This window comes from Nipponia nippon, unplaced genomic scaffold (genome assembly GCF_047370975.1).
Source record: "Nipponia nippon isolate SJK-2023a ecotype South Korea unplaced genomic scaffold, ASM4737097v1 scaffold_1, whole genome shotgun sequence".
In the NCBI taxonomy this organism is placed as follows: Eukaryota; Metazoa; Chordata; class Aves; order Pelecaniformes; family Threskiornithidae; genus Nipponia; species Nipponia nippon.
Genome location: NW_028262290.1, coordinates 109,714,126 through 109,739,091, shown reverse-complemented (window position 1 = coordinate 109,739,091; position 24,966 = coordinate 109,714,126). Strand labels below are relative to the sequence as shown.

General features: G+C 41.2%; 1 protein-coding gene across 9 annotated transcripts in view; it reads left to right on the top strand.

The window, feature by feature from the left end:
* Window positions 1–24,966, top strand: part of HECW1 (HECT, C2 and WW domain containing E3 ubiquitin protein ligase 1) — a 301,696-nt gene that overhangs the window by 247,083 nt on the left and 29,647 nt on the right. For 8 of the 9 annotated variants that reach the window (XM_087766783.1, XM_087766773.1, XM_087766794.1 and 5 more), the window contains 7 exons: window positions 5,110–5,215; window positions 5,416–5,512; window positions 7,532–7,615; window positions 8,680–8,789; window positions 10,951–11,071; window positions 12,467–12,580; window positions 15,464–15,616. In XM_087766783.1, the coding sequence (XP_087622909.1) occupies window positions 5,110–5,215; window positions 5,416–5,512; window positions 7,532–7,615; window positions 8,680–8,789; window positions 10,951–11,071; window positions 12,467–12,580; window positions 15,464–15,616 (785 nt within the window). The remainder of the gene's footprint in view (window positions 1–5,109; window positions 5,216–5,415; window positions 5,513–7,531; window positions 7,616–8,679; window positions 8,790–10,950; window positions 11,072–12,466; window positions 12,581–15,463; window positions 15,617–24,966) is intronic. The other variant, XR_015706691.1, reaches the window with a different exon arrangement.

Sequence of the window (24,966 nt, the reverse complement as noted above, 5' to 3'; positions counted from 1 at the left end):
CAATGAAACGGGGCCTTCTGTCTCGGGAGCCATCAATGCTAGCATCTTCATCTTACAGTCTCGGTGGCCCAGGTCCCACAGTGCTTCTGCACCCTTGTCATAGTCAGTAGCGTCACTTCTGGAAGTATCTGCTGCTCCAGTGGAAGGACTCCCATTGATTTCCAAGGACTTTGGCTTGGTGCCTGAAAGCCACCATTTAAAAGGAAAAGATTCAACCCTTTGCAACTCAGCCCATTTATTAAGAGCCGCATGTTCCATGCCATTTCTTCCAAGTATATTTGGATGTGCTTTTGTCCTATAAATCATGTTGGTAGGGACACACTTGGGGCTTTGTCCTGGCCATGTGTCAGCTGTCTGCAGTCCAGCTGGTTCCTTTGCTGAGCAGGTGGTGTGGCCTCTGGAATCTGTCACCAGGACAGTATGAAGGACCAAGAAAGACAACCACTAGTTTTGAACATTGTGTACAGATGTCAAACAGCCTGAAGAAGAGCAGAATAGTGCAGCTTCAGTCGTGATTGGTTGTGGGTGCCAGAGAAGGTATAGAAAAGAGCCAGGGTAATGAGATGAAAACTCTGCCCCCTGCCTTGGCACACACACCTGACATCCTGAGTGTGCCAGAATGAGCTGCCAGAATGTCGTGCGGACTTCCCAGGGACTTTGTGACGCTGAGTGATCAGTTGAGGAAAGAGCAGACAAAAATCATACGCAGATGAGCCCAAAGTGGGAAAAAAGAAATACCCCAGCTTCACACACTCAGCAATGCCTCTTAGCTGAGTCACCATAAAGAAATTATTACAGTTCTAAGAAATTGCGATCTCGGTACTCAACAGCAGACGAAAAAGCAAATGTAATGTCTGGAATTATTAGAAAATTAATAGAAAGATCTGTTTAACCTAGGAGAGGACAGACATTACCAGAACTAAGTTTTGGTAGTAAAAGACAGACTAATTCAATCAAAATAAGGCAGGGTTGAAATTCAATGAGAGTAGTTAACCATAGGAACAAATTATTACGTGGGCATCGAGTCTCAATTTCTTCATATTTTCAGGCCAAAACATAGTGCAAAAGCCAGTTTGTCTTAGTCACCAACAAGTTTCCAAGCTCCCTGGCCAGGGGCAGTGCAGTGAATAGGCTGCGGTGTTGAAGTAAAAATGGCGATCTCCTGCCCTGCCTTCCATGACACCCATGAATCTTCTAAATCCTTTTGGCTCATCAAAATGTGGCCTTGATTCCTGCCTAATAATCTGTGGTGTTGAACAGAATACCTTGCAATGCTAATAAAGAATTGATTTTTGGTATTTCAAATGTACTTTTAGAACTCCCTCATGAAATTGGAACATAAAAATATGCTTTCTCAAATATGGCAGTTTTCTTTGCTTTATGACATTTAAAATTCATTCTCGGTAGAGAATAGAAATAGCAATTGCACAGTTTTTATAGAAGGTTGGCTGTTGCTTCCAAGTACTTTTATTCAAGGCCTACCCCAACTATTAACAGGCCATGCAGAGATTAAAACTGCCCTTTTTCCCTTAATCTCTATATGGTGGGCTGTGTTTTTTAAAATATTATCTGTGCCTATCTGTACTCCATTTCCCTCTTCCAAGAAAGAAAGCATCCATTCCATAAATTAATCTGTAATATTTATGCTTTTCTTCATGTTGAAGTATTCTCCTAAATGAAGGACCTCTGTGAAAACGTTTGATGTCTACTTGAGTAGATTCTTGATATTAAATGGTATTATATATAAATTTGATAAAAATGCTACAGATTCTTTAGTAAGCACTTCTTTAAGGGTATCAGTCTTTTACAGGAAAAAGGTGGTTGATGCTACGCTTGGTTACCTGATTTTTGAAAGGAAAGTTCAGGTAGCTGTACTGGCCATCCGTAACTAAAAGAACATAGGTTGCTAAGTGCTTCATTTCCTTCTGCCACCGCTATAAACCGAACAGGTCAGAAGCGCTTTCCATTCCCTCTGAGGGACTTTCCGTCTGCAATGGAAATCAACATGTATGATTACAGGGTAGAGATTTTAAAAACAAAAAGAAGAAAGAAGCGGGCATCCATAATGGAGAAGCAAGAGTTTATGGTTAGCAAGAAAAGCAGAGGAGGTACTGGAATATAGCAGTATATAAATCTCCTTACTGACCCAAACCGCAACAAGCAAGTAGCAGGATTCAAACAACAGGCGGGAGCCTCTCAAATCCAGCGGTGATATAAAACCCAGGAAAGGGTATTATATCATTGAAAGGCTTCTGTGATAGTTTGGACTCTCCACTCTGGCTGCAACATCCCAGTATCAATTGCAAAGCTGTTAAACCCTGCCATAAATCTGTCAGATTACCCTGCACTAGATGAACCAGGTCACTAAATCATTAGAGGGGTCACTTTTTTTTTTTAATTAGAGAATAATGTGCTAATCTAAATTAAATGATTCAATTAGAAAGTCAAAGTAGACAAGGCGATTGTGATTAAACACTGAATTGGAGCAATCAGTTGTACTATATTAGCTAAAAGATTGGAAAGAGGAGTGTTAGCAAAATGGAAGTTAATTAGACGGCTGGGAATTTTCCTGTTGTGTTGCCTGAGAAAAATTGTTTAGAGGTGTAAATGTGTAAAGACCATGATCCAAACACAGCATTAGCGATGCCTAATGATGGTGATGAAGAGAAGTACAGCACCACGGAGTGTGCAATTTATCATGTTAAGGTGTGTACAGAACTGGATTCTTGCAATCTAGATGACTTTAGCTGTTAAACCAGAACTGGGAAGAAGGGAAGGGGGGAGTAAAGGTTTCTCTTCACAGGCTCTAGACACATTTTTTTTCAGAATTCTTGCTTCAGGAGAAATATGTTCAGGCACACAACTTCGCAGCACTGGAAAGCTAGCCAAAAGAAAAAAAATTAAAAATCAGGTGACATGAGCAAGGGGAGGATCCAGCTCCGGGCTGGGCAGAAGTACTATGCAGTTCCCAAGTGATGAGCAAATACCAACTGGTGCTAATTTTTGTGGGAGGCAGGTGTTTAATTCCTCTGTTACTCCTCCCTTTCCCCCTTCCTGTCAGTAAATCTATGTGCAGCAACAGGGGCGTAGGATTTGTCTTTGTCAAGGATGAGTCAGAGACCACCCTTAAACCAGGCTCACCCACCATCCGCACTCCCATGCAAGTCCGTTCTACAAGGAGCTGGGGAAGAGGCATCCTCGCCTGATCTCCAGAGCTCCGTGGAAGTGGAGAAGCTGAGCGCAACACAGTGCCTTAGCACCGTCCCACGCGTCCTCGCTACTACAACTGATCGCAGGCCGATGTATGGTCTTGACTATGCTGCCCACAGACAGCCCAAGAAAGGGCTGTTCCCAGAAGGGCTTCGTGGCCACTGTGGCAATGCATTATAGGGCACCTCTTGCACCTAAGCCTCCTCCTTCTTCCATAGCATAGAGTGAATGCCATAAAGGCCACGGGGTGCCTGTCAGCATGGATGCCTGGGTCATGGGGTAAAAGCTGCCTAAGCCTGAGCTCAGCTTTTGTTTTGTTTTGTGTTGGTTGGCCCGTGGGGGTGGGAGAAGGAGACAAAGGCAGAAGATGTTAGCACAGCGCAGAGGGACTTAGTGAATTGTGTGTGACCTGCTTGAAAGTTCTTCCTGTTTTTAAAGGTGAGAAGGGTTGGACCAAGGTTAACATATCAGTCTGCTAAATACTGTGGGCTTGACTGTTCTCCCTGACGCTGGGACGACTCTCTTGTAGTCAGCAGATGCATTCCAATATAAAATCATAATTGAATGATGGAGCAAAACATCCACCATGCACTTTCACAGCAGTTTTGTGTTTTCAATTACAGTATGTTTAATTAGAATAATTAAGATTTTTTCATTGTTTAACCTGTGTATTGACTGGTATCTTGTTACATATAAACATTTTATGCTTTATGTGCTGGAAAGGCAACTTGCCAGTCACATTTAGCTTCTCGGTTTTCATTTATATCCAGTTGGAAGACCTGGCATTTGGCCGTACCACTGAAAATGGGTTGGCACCATTTGCTTGGATGCAGAGCTAAGCATTTAAAATATTGGAGTAGGGGCAATTTCTTCCTGAAGCGGTTGCCAAGTACTGCAATTTGTGCCGTGAGAAAGGAGCAGCTATTAGCCCAGTAGAATGGCAGTTGGAATTCCTAACGCATCTTGTCCTGATACAGGGTTTGTAGCAGTGCTCCTCTGTTGGCTTCACCGTGGCCATATTCTGGAGGAATACATATGAGAGAGAGGTGGGTTCCCCTCAGCTTACACAAGTCCCCAGAGAGTTACCCAGCAAGTAATGACTTACTGAAGACAGATTGCCAGACCTCACTGTATGGCTTTTAATATTCTCACACCTAAGTGTTTTCCCACTTTTTAATGTATCTGCCTTCCTGACATGATTCCCTTCACTAGATACATTCTTTAAGTGTCTCAGTTAAGTAGTAGTGATAAATTTCCTTCTTACTACTCTTTTTATCAGCTGTTTGGATTGTGTTCTTTTTTCAGTGTATACAATTCAACTTCTGTTTCTGGTTATGCAAGTTAGGCAACCCCCTTTTGTGTTGATATAGCTCTTTTCTGTCCTGTGATCTACATAGATATACCTCCTCATGTTATTTCCAATATTAAATTTCCCTTTAACAATGCTGAGTGAACATGTTACAGTGTTGCGAGGTTTTTTCTTCTTTCAAATTCACATTGCTGTAAAAACTTTGAGGTAAATGCAGTTATGCTAGAACAAGAGACTTTATGATATTACAGTGATTTTATTTTCATTGAACCCGAGAACTCCATCACTGCAATACCTTTATTAACTTGCATTTACTTCTGGATTCTGGTGCCTTCACTGCAGCATCAAAGAGGTGTGATAGCTGTGGATAATGGTGTCCCTCCATTTGGAAGCACAGAATTACCTACCTTTTTTAAGTTGGCTGGAGTATAAAGCTATAATTTTCATGCAGGCTTTCTGTCCTTCAGTCAGTCAGCATCATGCACCATTCTGAAGGTCACAGAGGTAAAGATGAGAAACCTTTCTACTGACTGGTGTGCTACGGATGGTCAGTTTTGATCATTCTTTCCCTTTTCTCTCTGATGTTGTAGGCCTCCGAAGTCTCTCGAAACAGAGGAGTTACTCTGTTGGCCAGACCAGGCAATAGTCTCGTAACAGCTATTCGAAACCAGCACCATCACGAGGCATTACCTCTGGGTAAGCCAAGTTTCTCTCTTCTTTTCAAAGCAATGCTCACAAAGGTGCTTTTTAGAACTTCTCATCAACCACATGCGCTGCTTCATGTTGCCCTGTGCCTCACTAGCAGTGCAGTCAGCGTGCCCCTGCACAGTCACGGTGACGTGACCAGGCCCCCTCAGTGGTAAATAAAGCCTCTGTATTTTTTTTTCCTTCTCCAGCTTACAATGACAAGATTGTTGCATTTCTACGCCAACCCAACATTTTTGAGATGCTGCAGGAGCGTCAGCCCAGTTTGGCCAGAAACCACGCACTCAGGTACCGCTTTTTTCCAGACTGCTGAAACCAAGTTCCAGGAAGGACTTCTTGTAGTGGGGAAAAACAAATTCTAGTAAATGTAGTACAAAAGATGAACTTGGGCCCCATATGGCACTGTCACCATTAAAGAGTAGGTGTGGACCACCAGAATCTATGTACTTACTATAGTTATTTTCCACAGACACCAAAGAGGTAAGAAGAACCAAAATAACTATGGGCAAATAGTGACATACCTAATTTCCATTCCAAGTATTACTGAATAGCAGAAACTCTGTCTTCACCTACAGTTATCACTTTGCTTTTCAGAAGACAGGGTTAAAATTGTGTTTGGATGGAAGTCAGCAGCAAAACCCCAGTAACTTCAGCAGAACCAGGATTTTACCTCATGGTTGGATTTACACCTGTGCCAGGGACATAGTCACACTAGATTTTATAAAGAAATGGGAACATTATGAAGTAGATTATACTCCTGTCTTTAATCTTTCTCACTTATGACTTAATGGTAGTCCTTTCCAAAGTAATTAATTGTATCTTTCATTTTCTTATGCCCATTCCTTTCCCGTTAGGTTTAAAAAAAAAAAAGAAAAAACAGCACCAAAAGCCAGTACAATTTAAATTCATTTTAATTCCAAAGGTTAAATTAATTGTTTTGGCCAAGAACCTAAGCTGGCAGTAGTCAGTCTCAGCAATGCCAGTGTGCACCAGCGAAGAGTTTGACCAAGAATTTAGTTTGTGCTGTGCAGTAAAAAGTGTGGCTGTGGGACTGGCGAAGGAGGGAAGGAAGAGCAAGGGAAGGATCTTCAAGTTCCTGCAGTGCAGTTTCTGCTGATAGCCTTACTGACTCGTTGTTTACCTGTGAGGGCCAGACAAAGAGTTCTTTGGCTGTAAGGATTAGACTTCCTTCCTGGAGGAATTAATACATTCAAATAAAATGAGGGAGACAGAATGGAAAATGCTCCCAGTATTCAAGATGTGCATTTCTGTAACTGAGGATTTTTTTATCTTCACCATCAAATTATTCCAGACTATTTTTTTTTCTCAGCTGTAATTTGAATTCTCATTTCTCAGAGAACAGATGATGCTTTTATCTCCTTTTGAGCAGAGAACAAAATTGACTAGTGATAGGGACTAGGCAGCTTAGCCAGTGCGTAATGAGATTTGTAACAGGATATTGAGCCCTTCGCCTCCAGGTCATTGCTTTGATTATACCTTAGGTCAGGAGTGATCCCAAACTACTGTCTAATGCTCATACAGCAGGTATTGAGCAAAATCCTAGGAGGAAATTGTCCGTCTTTTACAGGGCTTGATTCTGCAATACATTGCAGCCCCACCCAGCAAGGTACTAAAGCACGTCCTTGACTTGAGGTAGAATCCTTTAACTTGACACTAAAATAAATATCCTTGGACACTGCAATGCTTTAGAAACACACTGACAGACTGGGGTGTAGATCTCTATCTTCCACCGTCCTAATCTGCTGATAGGATCCTATCCTATGTTTCCCACTCTTTATTCTTTAAACAACAAAATATATGGTTTTACACATGTACTGTATAACCTCTGTGTGATCAATTAATATCAAGTATATGTTAGTGTTATCTGCCAGATAGAACTGACAGAGGTAAAGGAAGTGGTAGTATGTGAAATTCTGTTAAGGAAAGGTGGTATATTAGTTGTAGCCTTAAAAAAAAAAAAAAAAAGTCTGTCAGTGACTTTAGCTATAGTGCTACACATGAGCTTGGAGGACTAAGAATCATTCTGTTTTCTTAAAATATGGTATAAAATCTCTTGCTTTTGGATCAGGAAACTGAGTGATAGAAATAGATTCTTTTTTGCAAGTTTGTTAGTGAGATTAGAAAATGAATCAGGCGGTTAAGATGTTTGCCGTTCTTGTAAGGAGAGGAACAGGAACTGGCAAAATACCAAGGAATGATAACTCTAAACGTAGTTCATGCCTTGAAAATGGCATGTTTTCTTTTTTTTTCTTTTTTCTCTTCTCAATAATATCATTTATGTTTCAGGGAGAAGATCCATTACATTCGGACAGAGGGTACACATGGGCTTGAAAAATTGTCCTGTGATGCAGATTTAGTAATTCTGCTGAGGTAATCAATTTGATCAAAAGCATAATGTCATTACTTATGGTACCAGAGAAGCCGGCTGGCTCTTTCTCAGCATAATTGAAAAGATTTTGTTAAATCTTCCAGGTAATTTATAATTAGACTAGGATTCATTGTTACTGATAGTCACCCAAAATAATTCAGACAGAGTATATCTGTCAATTTTTACTTCCTGGAAGGCAGCCTCCATCAGTGCAGTAAACTCCATCCCCAGCCAGCTCAGTCAATATAGCTGTTACCATCAAGTAGCAGATAAAAAAGAATCAGGTCAAAATGTTTCCTTTTAATGGAAAAATTCTTGTTTCCCTCCCCCCCCCCTTTTTTTTTTAAAAAGAGGAAAAAACTTGTCTTTCTCAGTACAAATAAATAATGTAACTACTCATTAAATTGCTAGTTTTACTGCAGTGGTGCTCCCCGCACACGCAGGGCCGTGTCACGCTAATGAAACCTCGATGTACGGTGCAGTGAGCATTGTTTAGGTAATGTAGATAAGGCTTTAGTTTTTACTGGGACCAGGGAGCTGGGTCTTTAGGTCCTAGCTACTTCTGTTTAGCACAGATAAGGACTTATTTTATTGTCTTGGTCTTACATGGAAAACGTTGCATTACCTGGGTGATTTTGGTATGCTATATAGCACCGCATAATGCAAGAAGTTTACAACTTATTCCCATCAACTTAATCCAAATGGTCAAAGAGCTGAGCTATATGAAAATGTATGACCCAAGAAAAACAACCTGAGACACACATGTGTCTAACTTTGCTTCTCACTTCTAACGTGTTGAAGTTGTTCCTGTTTACTACATAGCCTCATATCTTTACTCTGTATCAGTAGATTGAGGCACTGTGTTAGCATGAAATGTCTAATAAAATTAATTTTATTCTTCTTTGTCACTGGTGACTATGTCTGATTTGGGAAGCTTGTGGATTTGATGAATCCACGAGTTCAGAGATGTACCCAAGCTTATGACCACAGCAGACTTGCACCATATTTACATTCCCTCATGTGATGAACATGAACCAAACCTCTCCCTATTACTTTTTCCATGCAGCCTTTTTGAAGAGGATATTATGTCCTACATACCACTGCAGGCTGCCTTCCATCCTGGTTACAGTTTCTCTCCTCGCTGCTCACCCTGTTCATCACCCCAAAATTCTCCAGGTAAGGAGATGGGGAAAATACTACAAAATCTTGTATTTGTGGTGTTTCTCTTAATAAATACAAAGGGGCAGGTTCAGAGCCAGCATCGGTTGTCAGCTTGCTAATTCCAGTGGCCACTCCGAATCTGACCCCAGCTGCTTTTTTGCAGTAGATGAAGCACAGAGATCAGAAATTGCCCATATGGAAGAAGGTATTTTCCTGCTTTTTGTATAGTTGGAAAGGATTAGAATAAGAGAATGGTGCACTCCAAACATAACTCACTGACATGGAAGCACATTCATGTTATGTGACAGGAGCAAAGAGCAGCTTCCAAATCAAAGGTGTGTTGCAATACTTCCAGTACTCCTCTAAAGTTCAGTCTCCTCCACTCGGTGTTCCAAAGATTTCCCTTCTTCCCAAGACTCATCTATTTTAAGACCTGAGGGGATCATCTTGATCATCTAGTCTGACCTCCTGTGTTGAGCCCATTAACTTAGGTTTGACGGGAAACATATTTTCCAGAAAGACATGCTGTCTGAGAAGGTTATTTCCAGCTGTGGTATGTCTCTGTAGTTATTGTTTATGCTATAGAAATTTGAGGAGCTAATGTCTCCCTTTTGCCAAGATATACAACCCCCACCGCAGTCTCCCTGCATGGCTGTGTCCAGTGGCCATTTTGAGAGAATCGACAGAAACGTGATCTGAAGAAATCCATTTTTGGCTGAGCTTTTTAAACATTCATTTAAATTATCTGGTTTCAAAGAAAATTAATGGACAAGAGACATTCAACTCTCGGAGGTGGCTGTGGAAAATTGGAAGGTTTTTTGATGTGAAGAAGTTAAATGCTGAACCCTTGTCTATAGGAGTACAGTGTTTTGTCAGAATGTCTGACTTTCATTAACAAGTTTTAACACCATTTTTAATACAGTTCCTCTCCTTTACATCAGGACAGGTCATAAACAAGTCTCCTGCAAGACAAAGAAATCTAAGTATTTGGCAAGAAGATGACTTAGGAGAATGTTAAAAGAACTGCACTGGTCTTTACCTGTTCTTGTGAAAACACAAGAAGGGCAAATATTCATTTCCAGCAGCATACTGTCTGCTTGCTTATTTCTGCCACTGGTTACATAGCCCGTGAGAGCACTCATTCTCTTATGTCTTGGGGGGGGGGAAACTCTGACAGAAGAAAAGAAGTGTCACAAGGGATTCTCTTTTCACTGCATGTAAATATGCCTTTCTGTTTTACCAGCAGAGACGATTACTAATGTCCTTCCCTCCTGTCAATCACAATACTTTGTGCTCCCACTAAATATAATTTAAAAAAAAAAAAAAAAAATTTTTTTGCCTTCCTCTGGAGGATTTTCTGCCAGATTTCTCATAAAAGGGATTATTTTTATTGTCTTCTGTAATGAAGATGGGGAAATGGGATTTCATGGATCCGTTCTTTGACCCTTTATGGCATGGCACTTGTTTATACAAAAGGACTAATCAGCTACTTTGAGAATGCAGACTTCAAAACAAAGCAGGTCCCAAATTGCTAAAAGTCTGCTGTATGTGTGAACCATAATAGGAAAATGTAGCATTTCTTGCTGACAGAAATCCTTCTTGATGCCACAAAGGGGTTTTGTGTTGATAGCTGGAAGTGTTTAATATACAGCCAGATTAACGCAGGGAAACCCAAGTCCCAGCTTGGCTAGGGTGCTAGGCTCCAGTGAGAAGCGTTGCTTTGAGCTCCGGAGATTTAATCCTGCCAAGTAAGGAGATCTCCTATACAATACAGGGGAGAGAGATCTCTTAAAAGTACAAAAGGGAAAGAAAGCCTAAATACCAATGGCAGTGAGTGGGAGTTAGGCATGTCAGTCTTTTTCATGCCTTTCTGATCCTTGAATTTCCGTTCAGATCAATCACAGTTAAAGGCTGAGGCAACGCAAAGGCACACACAAGGCGAGCTTTTAACAGTTCTTTTAGTGAAGAAGACCTAGCCCCTGGAAGTCGTTGCAACCACTGAATTATAGGAGCTTACAACTCCATTAATGCCAGGTAGAACTACTGACTGCACAGTATACCTGTAAAAAGTTCCTAATGCATTTGTTAGCCAGTTCTGTCTGGAAACATCAGCTTGCATGATTTGGAAAAATTTAAAGCCCCTTACACTTTAGGATGCTGTTCATTTTCCTGCCAGGACTGCAGCGAGCAAGTGCAAGAGCACCTTCTCCATACAGGAGGGACTTCGAAGCCAAGCTGCGCAATTTCTATCGAAAACTTGAAGCCAAAGGGTATGGGCAAGGTCCGGGTAAAATTAAGTGAGTATTATGACAAGTCACTCAAATAGTCTAACATGGTGTAGCTTTGTCTTTTATCATTATCGATGAATGAAGACACTGATAGGGAGTATGAAACACACCAGAGATTGCATTTTGTACATGAACCATCAGGGTGAAATAAGATCTTAATATATCCCGCAAAAGAGTGACCTTCAAGAGCCTTTTGTGCGGAAGTTTTATTTCTTTTAGATTCATATTCTCTTACACTCCCATTCCCTACCTATTTAACAGGCATGTTGGTATTCCTACCTATAATTTGCTAGTAAAAATCCTCCATTCTGGCAAACACCCACCAGAGATTATTAACAGCTACATCATTGTAATGATGGAGTGACTCCAAATCCTTTGGACCTACATATCGGTATAACTCAGGACCAGAGTATGACCCTACATAAGTTAGCCTGTACATGCAGGTTTAACTTTCAGTAGTTCTTTGTGTTGGTAGCCCTCCTGGATCTGAACTAGAGAGATTTCTGCCTCTCTTCATGTATTTTGGGCATCTCTGTCACTAGGTTGTGGAGTTTGCTTTCCAGACATCTTGTTGGCTTTTGAGTCTTTACCTACTTGTGCTCGATCTGGTTATCCAACTTGGCCAAAGGACTATATGTTTCTGAGGTGTTTCCTGGGCATCTGGTTGAATTTATACATCAGGTTGGCTTCCAACCAAATCACATCTGTTGTGGAAAAAAAAAAGCATGAAGCTAAGCAATTTATTCCAGGCGAACGTCATCATCAAAATATTCTCACAGAGCTGGGGAGTCCTAGCCGTCGGTTATCCCTTTTGGTGTCCTGCTAAGTGCAAGGCAGACACAAAATACATTTTAGAAGATCCATCTGAAAATGTCCATGAACAAGAAGGATTTCTTGCATAGCTGGTGTTTACATGTACTATTCATTAAGTTGTTTTAGAGGTTGGCAGGGGAGTGAGAGGTGTGTTGTATAAACAGAGGCTGATACTCCCTTTGCTTACCCTGCTACAGAAGCAGTAATTCCATGGACATTCACTGGATTAAATCCAGGAAGAGTTTGGGGCCAATCCCAGAAAGCTGTGACCTCATGTACACAGGAAACTCACAGCCCTCTCTACCATGCAGATTTGTACATAGAGGGTGTTACAGAGAGTCTTAAGTAGAGCAATGCTTTGAACCTAATCAGAGCATTGTGAAGAAATTCACCTTTGAGGCATATAGAAAAGCCTAATGAAACAACTCCCTCAAAACCCGTAACGGTCAAGTAGCATGTGCACCAGTGGATGCAACTTTATTAACTCCTCTGAGAATGAATGTCTCTCTTTACCAGCTCTTGTTTACCTTCAGCCTCACAGGCTCACACAAGGCTGAATCATTAGATCTCTGTTTCTGCCTCCCTTTGCAGGCTAATTATACGACGTGACCACTTGCTGGAAGGCACCTTCAACCAGGTAATGGCATATTCACGCAAGGAGCTCCAGCGGAACAAACTCTACGTCACGTTTGTTGGCGAGGAAGGGTAGGGAACCACTAAATGCTATCAGTTTTGAAGTAGCTGTTATGTTGCAAAACACTTACAGAGTTGACTAAGGCTGAGCCTCTCTTGTTATGTAATGTATCTTTGGTTTTGTCTTACCTCTGAGTACGTGACTCATCTTAATCAGCTCAAACACTTGTTAAAAATAACAATAGCAATAATGCTTCGTTGTCCTGTAGCACCTTCCATCTAGATGTCTCAAAGTGACAATTTAAGTGGTTAAATCTAATGTCATCTTGGTGCCATAGGTATTTTGACTGGCTGGAAGGCAAAACTGAACTACAGGCCCATGTTCACGCACTGAATCAGTTTCAGGGCTATAATTAGAAACCAGACCTTTATCCCTTTTGTTACTCTGACTCTTCAAAACGAATCTGGTTTTGCTTCAAAAATTTTTGCTTTGCATGCCATCTAATGATCGTTTGTTATCCATATGTGGACTTCTTGTTTCTGGCCAAAGTGAGAAACAAGAATGCTGTTCAGTCCTTACAGTTTCATTCACCCAGTTGGAAGCTAAAAGTAATAGATGTCTCTTGAGAAGGCCTTTTCTCGGGGGACCTTCTGTCAGCATTACAAATCCATGAGCCATTCCTGTATGATTAAAGCCAGCCCCTGACCTTTTGATTCCAAACAGAACCTTTCAAAGCCACCCCGGCTCACCTCAAGAGCTACGTTGCAATTGAGGCTTAATCCAGATGTTTTTATAATGGAAGGGCCATCGTGCATATTTCCAGTGTTCCATAAAACAAAGGCTTGAAATCATATTTCAATAGCTTTGTATATAAAGTTTCTTTTTAAAAAAAAAAAACCCACATGGATAGGATTTCAGTTCGAAAGGTACCAGGACAGTAAGGCTCTGGGGCAGCTCTCAGCATGTCCAGCAACTGCTGACGCTGTCAGCTCTGAGGTGGCATATGGCAAGTGAAGAGCTTCTGCCAAGCTGAGCTTGTCTGGGACATGTTAGGTCCAGTGAAAAACAGAAGTGACCAGTCTCGGAGAGAGTCACTCAGTGGCCTCAGTATCAGGGGTTTTCTTAACTCTTACTTTTTATACTCCATGGATTTGGTGTTATTTAACAGAGGTCGTCTTTCACAGCTGGTTTTGCCTCCGGCTTGCAAGTAAAGCATAAACATGTAGCATACCTCAGTTTGCGTTTTTGGAATAGCGCTCTAGTATGCTAACACCGGCCAAAGTCATGTTGTTTTCTCCACACCTCTAATAACTTTTACTGTGTGTGGCACAGTATTCTCAGGAGAAATTACAAACCAATTTGATTTGCATATTCATTCATTCTTCACCGATTCATTTACATCTGAAGATATATTTCCCCAGGGTTTCTGCTGTTTAATGCTAATACAGGTCCTGCTCGAGAGACTCCAAGATACCAGTTCCCTACTGAAGAGCTGATGCTGTATGGCCACGTGATGCTGTACAGGCACAGCTTCCCACATGTTTCAAAGCTAAAATGACATTGAAAATGAACTATGAAGGCTTTATGATGAGTTAATGTGTTGCCCAGAAATGCAATACCTGGTCTCTCCTTGGAGCTTTTTGAATATAGACAGGTGTTGTTTGTAGGTCTTTACTCCAGCCATCATCAGGCTTAGCCCAGTATTTTAATGTTAATTGAACCAGATCTGTTACATGGTTAGCAGTAGTGGTTCGTGTGGGCTGATTACCATCCCCTTTTGCTGTTGTGGCTTTAGTCTCACCACACGATCCTAGAGCTGAAGCTGCTCAAAGAGAGAAGTACTGAATCTCCAGATGTAAAACAGAAGAGGATGGGCCAGCCTGCCCTTTATCATCTTTCTAGTTGCACTAGAAATCAATCATTCAACCCCTTGTTGGTTATGCTTCCATAACTTCAAACATAATAGAGAGCATTCTGATCCAGCTGCAGAGTTTTCCACTTACTTTACGTTTGCTAAGTAGGAGGAATAGTGCCCACCTCAGAAAATCTTCTGGCACACATGATATATGGCTACAAATCATTTGTTGATATTGCTACGGGTAGATTTATTTTAGATTGAAAAACCTACCTACCATTATTAGAGGACGATATGTTATTAATAAATCCATCACAGTTGGGTTTAATGCATTCATGCAGCTTTTTTGGTTTGGTGTGGTTTTTTTTTTTTCAAGTTCAGATAATTGGAAACAGCTTGATTTAAAAGTTGAGTTTAAAGAAAAAAAAAGCAACAAGGAAAAAAGGTGACTCTCTACAGAGCAAAATCATGCAACAGCAAAGCACAGCTTAAGGTGTACCACGTGTATTTGAAACTATGAGAAAAGCAGAAGAGCTTGGATGGAACAACTGAGGAATCACCATTCTATCTTAGAGAGACACAGTTCTGTTGGGACTTGGTTTTGCTCAGCATTGACCTTTAGGTTATACCTATAGCTAAGAAAGCATCCTTGGGGCTAGATTGTGTCTTTGGTTGCATCTCAGTGTAGGAGAGTAAGAGCAATTTCTACTTCAGTCTGGGCTGTGCACCCAGGTGTTCCTAAGCAATTCAAACCCACTCACTAAAAAGCTAGCCCTCTGCTAGCCAGCCAGCTAAGGCAAGGCTGAGCTTTGTACCTCCAGTTTTCTAAGCCTTTGGAACAAAAGAAAAGAAACTACTTAAGGGATGTGTCAGAGTTATGATTCCTCCCAGATCAGCCTGAATGCTGGTGAAGTTCAGCATCGTGACTTGTTTAGAGCTCAGAATCAAGTTTTGAGAGGGGAGATACACCATGCTAGAAACACTTGACTCCACAGGGGTACGTGTTAGACAGCAGCCAATGTAGGCAAAACCCAGGACATTTACTCAAAGGTGAGTAAGCCTCATTTTGTCTTTTTTACCTTTACCTTTTCCTTTCCAGGTTGGACTACAGTGGCCCCTCCCGAGAATTCTTCTTTCTTCTGTCTCAGGAGCTCTTCAATCCCTATTACGGGCTGTTTGAGTATTCAGCCAATGACACTTACACTGTACAGATCAGCCCCATGTCTGCCTTTGTTGAAAATCACCTGGAATGGTAAGGACATTTTATGCAGAATTGAACAATCCTTTTAGAGCAATACAGAAATGGAAATGCAAAACAAAAGCTGCCAGTTTAGATTAGACTACACACAAATGTCACTGCTTCTGGGAAGCAGTGGGAAGTAGGCTGGGAGAAGGAAGAGAGGGAGTAAGCATAAATACAACAGCGGGCTCTGAAAAAGGAGTTGTGATGAGGTACTACTACTAAAACGTACTGTTCGCATTACTTGGGACTTCATGTTTGTGTACTTCTGTGTGAATGTGAAAAGGACAGGGAGGAGAGCTCTGCTTAATCCAGGCGTCCTCTCCTTGGTCCCTTTCTAAGAATAGCAAGTGTGGTCTTTCCGTACATCAAGCAGCATTGTGCCTGGAAGCTATACAGTGTTCTCTAAGAGCCACATTGCTGCTCTGTACCTACTGCAGGCCTTAAAAAAGTCCCAGTGAAAGCAGTTTGCGTTTTCTCCCCTGACAGTGTGTCCCTGCTTGTGTGTGGCAAGGCCCGCAGAGCAAGCAGGTACTTCACCTTAACAAGTATGTGTGCAGGCAAATGGCTGATCTTGTTTCCTTATCAAAAATTCTGAATGCATGTTGTGATCTCCTCGTTTTTCTATCTGCCTCTAGATCTGTCCATCTTTGGGAGTTGTTTTCCCTTTGATAGTTTAAGATGTGGTTCAGTGAAGCATGGGCTGTCAGCCCTGGGCATCGTTTGACTCCTTGTGGGATTTCATTGTGTCAAAGAAATATCGCCACATGGGTTTGTTCCTATGATGTTTTTCTTTGTCTAACCAATCTCCCTGGCTCCTCTCAGAGATCCTTTTCTAAAATGGAAGGCAGTTCAGGCCCCTTTTAAATTGTAAATAGCACATGCCCTTCTATTCTTGTAAAGAGGTCCTCCTTTGCTTTGGCTTACAGTGAACAGGAGATGAAGAACAACTAAATGGTTGTACTGTCACCTCTATTAAGGTTGCAGAGGAAAAAAAGGGATGTTGCTGGGACCTAGGATGGTCTCTGAAATTTTTTTTTTTTTTTTTTTTTTTGCATTATCACTTCCAGCAGTGGAGCATTATGCTAGCAATGATCCTTGCATTAGACTGTTTCTCTGCTGACATTCTCTTCGCTCTGGAAGAGAGCAGCTTAGTTCTTGCAGCTTGCCCATCTCCACTGCAATCCTTAGACATTATGTAGTGGCTTCCTACTTTTCAAGAAGAAATAAAGCCTGTCCTTTGTTCAGTTTAGCAGGCAGCATGGATAAAGTTTTGATTCAGAAGGCTGTATTTGTGAAGATGCGTTTTGATTTCAGGGCACAGGACTACTTAGGCAGGTGCAAACCCAAGATCATTTTGCCCATACTGTGAGCAAACTGGACCCAGGCCTCTTTCTCCAGAAATGGCGTTGCCACGTTATCTCAGTAGTATCTGAAATAGGCCCTGACTCTTATCTGTTATAAATACTGTCATTGCAAAGAGTTCAGCTGCAGTTTTCTTAAGTGATACATTCTGCTGCAAAAAGTGTATACTTTGTTTGATCCCCTCATTTTCTTCTGTTCATTGAGAGATTTCAGCATGGAAGAGGCAGATTTTGAAAGGTATCCTGGGCATAAAGAACAGCAGAGAGATACCTGATATGATTTTCTGTAGCAGTTAGCATTTAACTCAGAAATCGGCAGCAGTTAGACACTTAGAATAATATTTCTCCAACTACACATATCTATACAGGCTTCTTGTATACAGAATGTTATTTGGGCTTTGGGTATTTTTGGTTTTCTTTTTTTAGGAAAGAGAAATGAAGTCCCTTGGCCTGCAGAAGGAAATAAATGCTATGAACAAAGAGGTTTGTACGTAAAGTAGTGTAAATAGGGCGAGATTGCAAAACCCAAGGGAAAAAGAAGCAGTCCAGTAAGTGCTCGGAAATACTTCTTGAACCTGTTATGGAAATAACTGGCTGAGGCCAGCAGTTTATAATTAGCCTGATAGGTTTCATGATTGGCTTGTAGATATCTAGACATTCTAAATGTCTTTATGCTGTCTATGTTGACTGATCTCAGCTATTCATATGTAACCCTGGAGTACTGTATTCAGAAGTCTGAGCAGCCAGCCAAGATAGGACTTGGACCAAGCTTTTTAAAACTCAGAGAGTACAGTTCTCCCATAAAGGCTCTGTAGGCTAACTTCTCTGAGGGAACTGTACTAACTTTCTTGTCATGATTTGTTCACGAGGAATGGGGTTTTCTGAAGTTCTCAGTCTTTCTCCAACTTTGTTCTCATCAAAGTGCTAAAACTTCTGTTTCTCAGATTTACTTGTTGATAGGATTCCAACAGAGCCTCCTCCCTCTAACATGCAAGAAATAAAGATTATTTTCCTGTTCCCAAATCTGTTATGAGACATCAGTTAACACAGATGGATGAATCAGTTTTGAGAGTCCTAGGGTCACAGATAATTAATATTCATAGTCTTTTCAAGGCTTGAAGTTTTATGTCAGTCATGAAAACCACACAACCACAGTTGGTTTAGATTTGCAGATTTCTTCAACTGTATGCCTTTTGGTGCTATGGGGCTTATCATTTATGTGGAATCTACCCTTGACATGTTTTTCTGTGTAGTAATTCTGCAAGACCTATCCAGACAGGGCTATATTAAGAAACAGGGCTAGCAAAAAATTCTCTCAAAATTATTTTACATTTTCTCTTCCTTAAGCGAACAGCGGTGAGTTTGAGATAAATACAACAAAATGCAAAGATGTGAAGTTTTATTCATATTGGCAGAATTGAGAAATACACTGCTTTTTCCCCTGGCCTAAAAGTTACAGTTCTGCCCCTGTTAATGGCTTATTTCATGCCTTGCTCTTTGTACAAACAGCATTCTGAGTCCAAAATGAGCAGATCAAAGCACGGAGTAGTTGTATGTGTGCCAAGTTTAAAAAGAGACATAATGACTGGAAAATATTTCTCATTTATGGAGAAACTGAGATTTAACACTTTTCCTGCAAGCTTCCATTGAATAAGACTTTTTCCTTCAGTTAACATATGTGCATGCTGAACACACAAAATATAAGATATCACACATTTTCAAAGTTAAAAAAAATTATTTTAAATCCCCCTGTATCTGAAAGGACACAGTTATATCTCTCTAGACCTAAGAAGTTTGACAATACACGTTTTTATCTGCATGCTGCAGGATGTACCTGAAGCTCATAGCCAGAAGAGCTGCTTTTAATCCATGCCAGTAACGAGCCTTTCTATCTGATCTAGGTAATGTGTCTAGCTCTTTGCCTGGATGTTTGAAAACATCTTCTTAAATACGGTTTCCACCCCCACTTAAGTTAGTTTGTCCTTCTCCAAATAAGTGGGCAAAACGTGGTGGCAGCTGCTATGTATTATTTCAGTGGAAAGAATATGGTTTAGCCCAGAAATAATATTCTTGTCTTTGCTCTTGGTCAGGTGTTTTGGGCAGCTGAAATAGGGTGAGTCACTGAAGAATCCTTCTCCAGTTTTGCTCAATATGCTGGGAGAGAGAGTAGTGGGGGATATTAAATGTTTCTATCACAACTCCGTGTAAAGTTAGATGTGTAATATTGAGTACGGCTCCATAATGCTGAGTTCTTCCAAACCAATAAATGACTCCCAATAGCTTGCCACATTATCTTCTCGCTTTTCTCCCTGCCAACAGTCCTTTGAAAGATTTTAGACTGACTTTCAGTTCCCTGCAGCGTTGAAGCACTGGGGTCCAGGATGCCCAATGTTAGAGGGTATGCAAAGGTACTTTTTCACTGGGGTGAAAAAGGTTTCTGTCTGATTTGAATGACTAAGGTTCAATTGAATATTGCAGTTCTCCTTTTGACTAAAAAGAAGTAAATAATAAAAAGTGGGATGGGTAAATCAACCCTGAGAGGAAAAAAAAAAAAAATCCTGATACATAATAGAAGGAGAAAATGAGTTTCTAAATTCTGGGAACAAAATATCTAGTTCCCGAGTTTGCAGAGTCTCGAGTCTTCCTGTGGGTCACTGGTTACTCCCCCTGTCGTCTTCATGGTGTGTTTTAAAGAGGTCTAGGAAGTTGCTGGAATCATTTCACTGCATCTCATTCACTCTGTATTGCAACAGAATGATTTGTCTATTCATGCTGTGATACACTGTGGTTTTCCTCAGGTCTTTATTTTGTCTGTCATTTTCCATAGTATTTCCCTACTCAGCTCTAGCTAAGCAAAATGCTAAACTTGGATGTTTGCTTCTGTGATGATTTCTGTATCATTTTCACCAGCCCTGAAGAGTATTATCTCTCTGCTGTTTCATTGTTCATGTGGCTACCAGTTTCAGATGTTTATGATTTGGCTGTCATCGTAATATCACGTAAGAAGTTCTACTTCTCAGAATAAAGCAATTCTCTGTTTTCTCGTGAACTTTCCCTCCCTGCTGTGAGTACTTAATCTGACAGTGACAACAAAAGCACCGTTGCCTTTTCAGTTCACAAAACACTGTGTTCGCAAACTGCTGTCAGGTGGAAATCCAGCCTCTCTTTTTCACATCTTCTGAGTGGGCCAGAGTTTTCCTTCCCAGCGGTCCTGGCCCCAGGAGTAATCCTGTAAGCTGATGTAATGCAGCCTTCTTCGAGAGACGGCACTGTACTCACGGCACAGTCATCTACACCAGACTTCTTGTCCCCAGATCACTTGCCTGGTCTTTCATACGACTCGCCCCAGCAATCCTTTTCACATCATCTACTTTTAAATTTTTAGTTCATTGCATGTTTGTAAATGTAGAACCACAGCCAGAAATGTGAAAAGCCCAGTCTCTGTGTAGAAGACCAGATGGCCTAGACAGATAAAATCATTCACAGACATTCATTTGGAGATCTGAGGGATGCTAACTTGAAACATCTTTTTCTGTGTTTTCATAGCAAATTAATGACAGCATGGTTTTTTTAACAATTAGGCATTTGCGGACCTTGCTGTGACATTTATGCAGCCAGAGAGCAGTACCCCAGCGTCACAGTTATCTGAGAGGTATTTACAGCTTGCTAATCATACTTAGCATTCTGTAGCCATCTCAGAAAAGTCCTGTCGTGTTTTGCTTGCTTGTTTTTCTTTAAATGAAATTTAATACATTTATTTAGCAGAACCTTATTAGAAAGTTGAAGACTTGTGAGTAAAATGTTTTTGTGCGGAACCCTACTGAAGACCACAAAGATGATGATGCAGTCAGACCCAGTGGCCCAGGTCCCCAGAAGCTGTAGACTGATTCTTGGCTGCAATGTCCTAATGAACTCCATTAACTTAATGTTCATTTAGAACTGCTTTGGGGCAGGAGTTTCTTCATTCAGTTCCCATAGTTAACCTTTCTTTCTGCCCTCCAATACCCCTTGTATTCTAGGCCGTGCTGCTGAACAGAGTCAGACAGAAAACTTCCATGTATTTCTACATCGTATTCTGCAGGCAGATGCAAGCCTGTTGCGCCCACTCTCCATGCAGACACGAACTTGCTTTCCCTGTGCTCCAAGCCAACTGACGTGGTTACTGCAACACTGAGCTGAGAAAATGTATGCTGCCTCCCATCAGAGCTGATTATTTCAGGCTTGGCACTGCCTTGATTGCTTTTACGTGCTCTGGCAAGCTTGGCCCATGGGTAAAGCAAGCTCCTTTGCCTGCACAGTGCTCTGTGGGTATACCCCCAGCCAAACTCTGACCTTCCCTTTTATTTATTTCATGTAAACGAGAAACCACATAGCCATCGCTATCCATCTCAGGCATGCCAAAGAATGCAGGGTGTTGTTTTTCCCATTTTTTGTTTTAATAAACCCAAGAAGAACCAAGAATGTTGCAACCTCAGCTGTCCTTTCTCCTTAGAGAGCTTGGTTGGTTTTCTTAATCCAGTTTCCTTAGGAGCTGTGCCTTGTGCAATTGCCCTGCCGATCCGTCAGACAGTTTCCTAATCAGTTTGAGACCTATTTGACAGGAAGGTAAACGTCTCAAAGATACTAATTTCCTAAAAGCTTTGCGAAACTTGTGGCTGAGTAAAGGATAGATATGCAGAAGAGTTCCTCAGTGAGGGCAGGCTGGTGAGGTCAACAGTTACCTGTTCTGCTCGGCCTCTCGGCTGGCCAGTTAGCACGAGCGAGCTGACGGGTCCGTCGCAGGCACAGGCTGCGAACCAGCTCCGTCATCTCGCTCGGTAGCTTGGGGATGTGAGGGACAGCTGCGAAAGCTCTGGGGAGGCGGAAGGGAGGAACTGGAGATACCCCAAAGCGTGGGAAGTGCTAGCAGAGATGTGTAGGAGGAGCTGAAGCTATGGCAGTCTGGTAATACAGGGCCACCAGAGACAGATCTATAGGAAACAAAGCTCCATTAATCCTGCTATGCTGAGAATGACTTATTTCAATTAAAGTCTTTTTAAAGAAAGTGACAAATTGCCTCATGACCTAATGGGTTGTATTCCAGTGCTGACCAGCTCATAGGATGGATTTAGGCACATTCCGTGGCTCTTTATAGAGACAGTGGAGAAATGTAGTCACAGCGTCTAAGCAGGAGGTCTGCAAACAGCCATTACTCCTCTCCACTGACCGAAAGCAGCTCTGGGGAATATGTGGCCCAAATTGCTCATTTGTCTCTTTAACTTTACTGTTTCAGCCATTGTGGCAGGTAGCCTACATATGGCCCGATACCTGTTTTGTTAAGGGAGCCAGAAACACTGAGGTTGGTTTTGGGCTCACATGGGCCTGTTGTGTGGGTCTGTGTTTGGGGGAGGCATGAATTTAGAAGATCAATTTTGCAACCATCTTGAAGGGGCCTGTTTATGCTAAAAAATTATCCTCTTGAAAATCAGATCAGCTATAGCACCCCAGAGTGGGCATCCAGCAGCATCCAGTTGTTTTTGGAACTAGATGATTACCTCTTTGCCTCAGTTTCCATCTGAAGAGATTTCCTAGTATGTAATCAACTTGAAATCCATTTGATGTACACTAATGCTCTGAACTGCTTTGAAATTCTCAGATGAAAGGCACCATAGAAACCCAAAGCATTTAATGTTACATTACACTATAAATTTTAATTACTAGCAATATCTTATTTTCAATAAATTATGTTTGCATGAGAAATTTTCAAGCACTATTGTAAATCTTCTGGACAAGAATGATATTAAAATAAATATGCAGCTGAAATCATTTTATAAGACTATGTGAAAAGGGTATGTTACTGAAATGCCTTCTTGCTGCTGCACTGTGATCTCTCTCAGTGCCTTCTATACTTAAGTAAACTTTGATTTTCCTATTAAGTTTGATGTATGACTGTATCACATAGAGCCTGCTTCAACAGCTGGTTAATTATTTATTAAGGGTCAGGAGGAACTGAAAGATTAAAGCAAACCAAAGTGAAGGAGGAAAAAAACCATTCTTCCTAACTGAGCTTCTACAGCAACCATTTAAAAAAAAAAAAAAAGTTTCTGCTTTATATTTACCTTATCCTTGACTTTGTCTCTTACAGAGATTTTTTTCAAGTTCTTCTGAGGATGTGAATGGTGATATAACACAGGTTGAAAGAAGAGGTGTCTCTTAGTCTCTCCTCTTTTTCTCTGAATCTCATGTTGTCTAGCGCTGCTTCCATAATTAGAGTTTGGGTTGAGGGAAAGGCAGGCATTCTGTTTTGTTGTGTTTTTACAAAAGTCATCTTTATGGTTTTTTTGCCTTGCTTAAGGCCATTTAGTCTTTTGCAACATTGCGGATTAAATTTGCCCAGAGATGGGAGGCTTTGCATGAAAATCTCTATAGTGTCTCCACCTTGCATGTGGTAGAGGAGAAAAGGGTAAAATCCACACTGTCTCAAAGCATGTGGGCTTGCAGGGAAGCATCAGGGTGGGCAGTGATTGCGTGTTTATTTGTAGTGGTGAAAAACTCCCAGGGAGTGATGGATGTCCTCCTGTCTCTTGTTCCAGCCGCACTGGAATGGCAAGGCTGCGCTGTCACTGTGAAGTATTGCTCAGTTGCCTTTGCCCCTCCTTACTTCTCACTACATTTTATTCAGACTTTGGTAAGGTAAAGAAAAGTCAATTAGAGCAGGTGCAGAAATTCCCAAGCTAACCTTTTTTATTAGTAAACACAATTCATACATCAAAAGAAAGACTGCTTGCAGAGCAGAATTGTTTTCAGTAAATCACCCGAACTCATTTTGGGTATTTTTGAGTAGAAGAGGCATTTCTCTTTGTGTAGGTCTCTCTCTGGGATATTTTGAAAGTTAGAAGTTTCATTTGTCCATTGAAAATTATTCTTCATTTCAATATGTTACCTTAGTGTTACATTAAAATGCAGAAAAAGGGGAGATTAAAGATTTAAATTGATCTGATTTTAAAGTATTTAAAGGGAGAAGGGTAATGTCAAGTCTGTCAGTTCGCCCCAACTTGGGACAGGAATATTTTTCTAAATCTCAGTAAAATTATGGAGGATGAGAAAAATCCTGACCTGTCCATCCTCTATGAAAAAAAATGTATTTAATAACAAGAATACAGAACCGTAAATTCAGTATCTTGTGTTTGATTGAAGGAAGCATTGTGACTTATGACTTGCATTCTGGAAAAGACAGACAGACTAGAAACTGGAATTATTTAATTGTATTGGAAAGATTCATAAAGGAAAAGTCAAAAATTTTCTTGGACTTCAGAACAGCAACGCAAAGGTCCAGGTCTGCTGCATTCTGCATGCTCCCAGGGGAGGATCAGAGCTGTCAGTTTTCAGTGGTATTAATAAAAGTTGCAGGTTTGCAAAACAAGACCTAAAATAGACTGTCAAACAATTAATAGCATGTCTGAATTTTAGCACACAGATTTCTGAGTTTACTCGATTGAGGCACCTCATCCCGAGAGGCAGGGATCGTTAGCTGAATTGCAGCACTGGGCACACCCGAGCTGTGCGGCCTCTGGCCCGGGGCTGGTGGGTCCACGCAGCTCTGCACTGCAGATGGCCTGTTTGCAGTTAGCTCAAGGATATCTGCATCATGCTTCGTCACATGGTGTAAACATTCCTGGGTGCTTACCAGTGAGTTTATGATGAGCAGTCTCTCTTGTGCTTAAATACCCCAGACGGGCTGGAAAGGATGTGCCTGCTTTGACCGAGAGTCAGTCAGTTATTGTGGCTTCAGTGGTCGTAGTTCGCCATTGAAGGAAAATGTGTAGTCATTTGGCTTGTGCTTTTATGGCCCTCTTGTCTGGAAGATGACTAAATCTATGGATTTTCCCCTGTAGCTTGACTAGTTTGTTTCAACACATGGCAAAGCTATGGAAAGCAAACATAATTCATGCAAGGTATAAAACTTCACCAATCCATAGGTTTACAAAGTGCCCCGCCACCACCAGCTTTTTCAAAAGG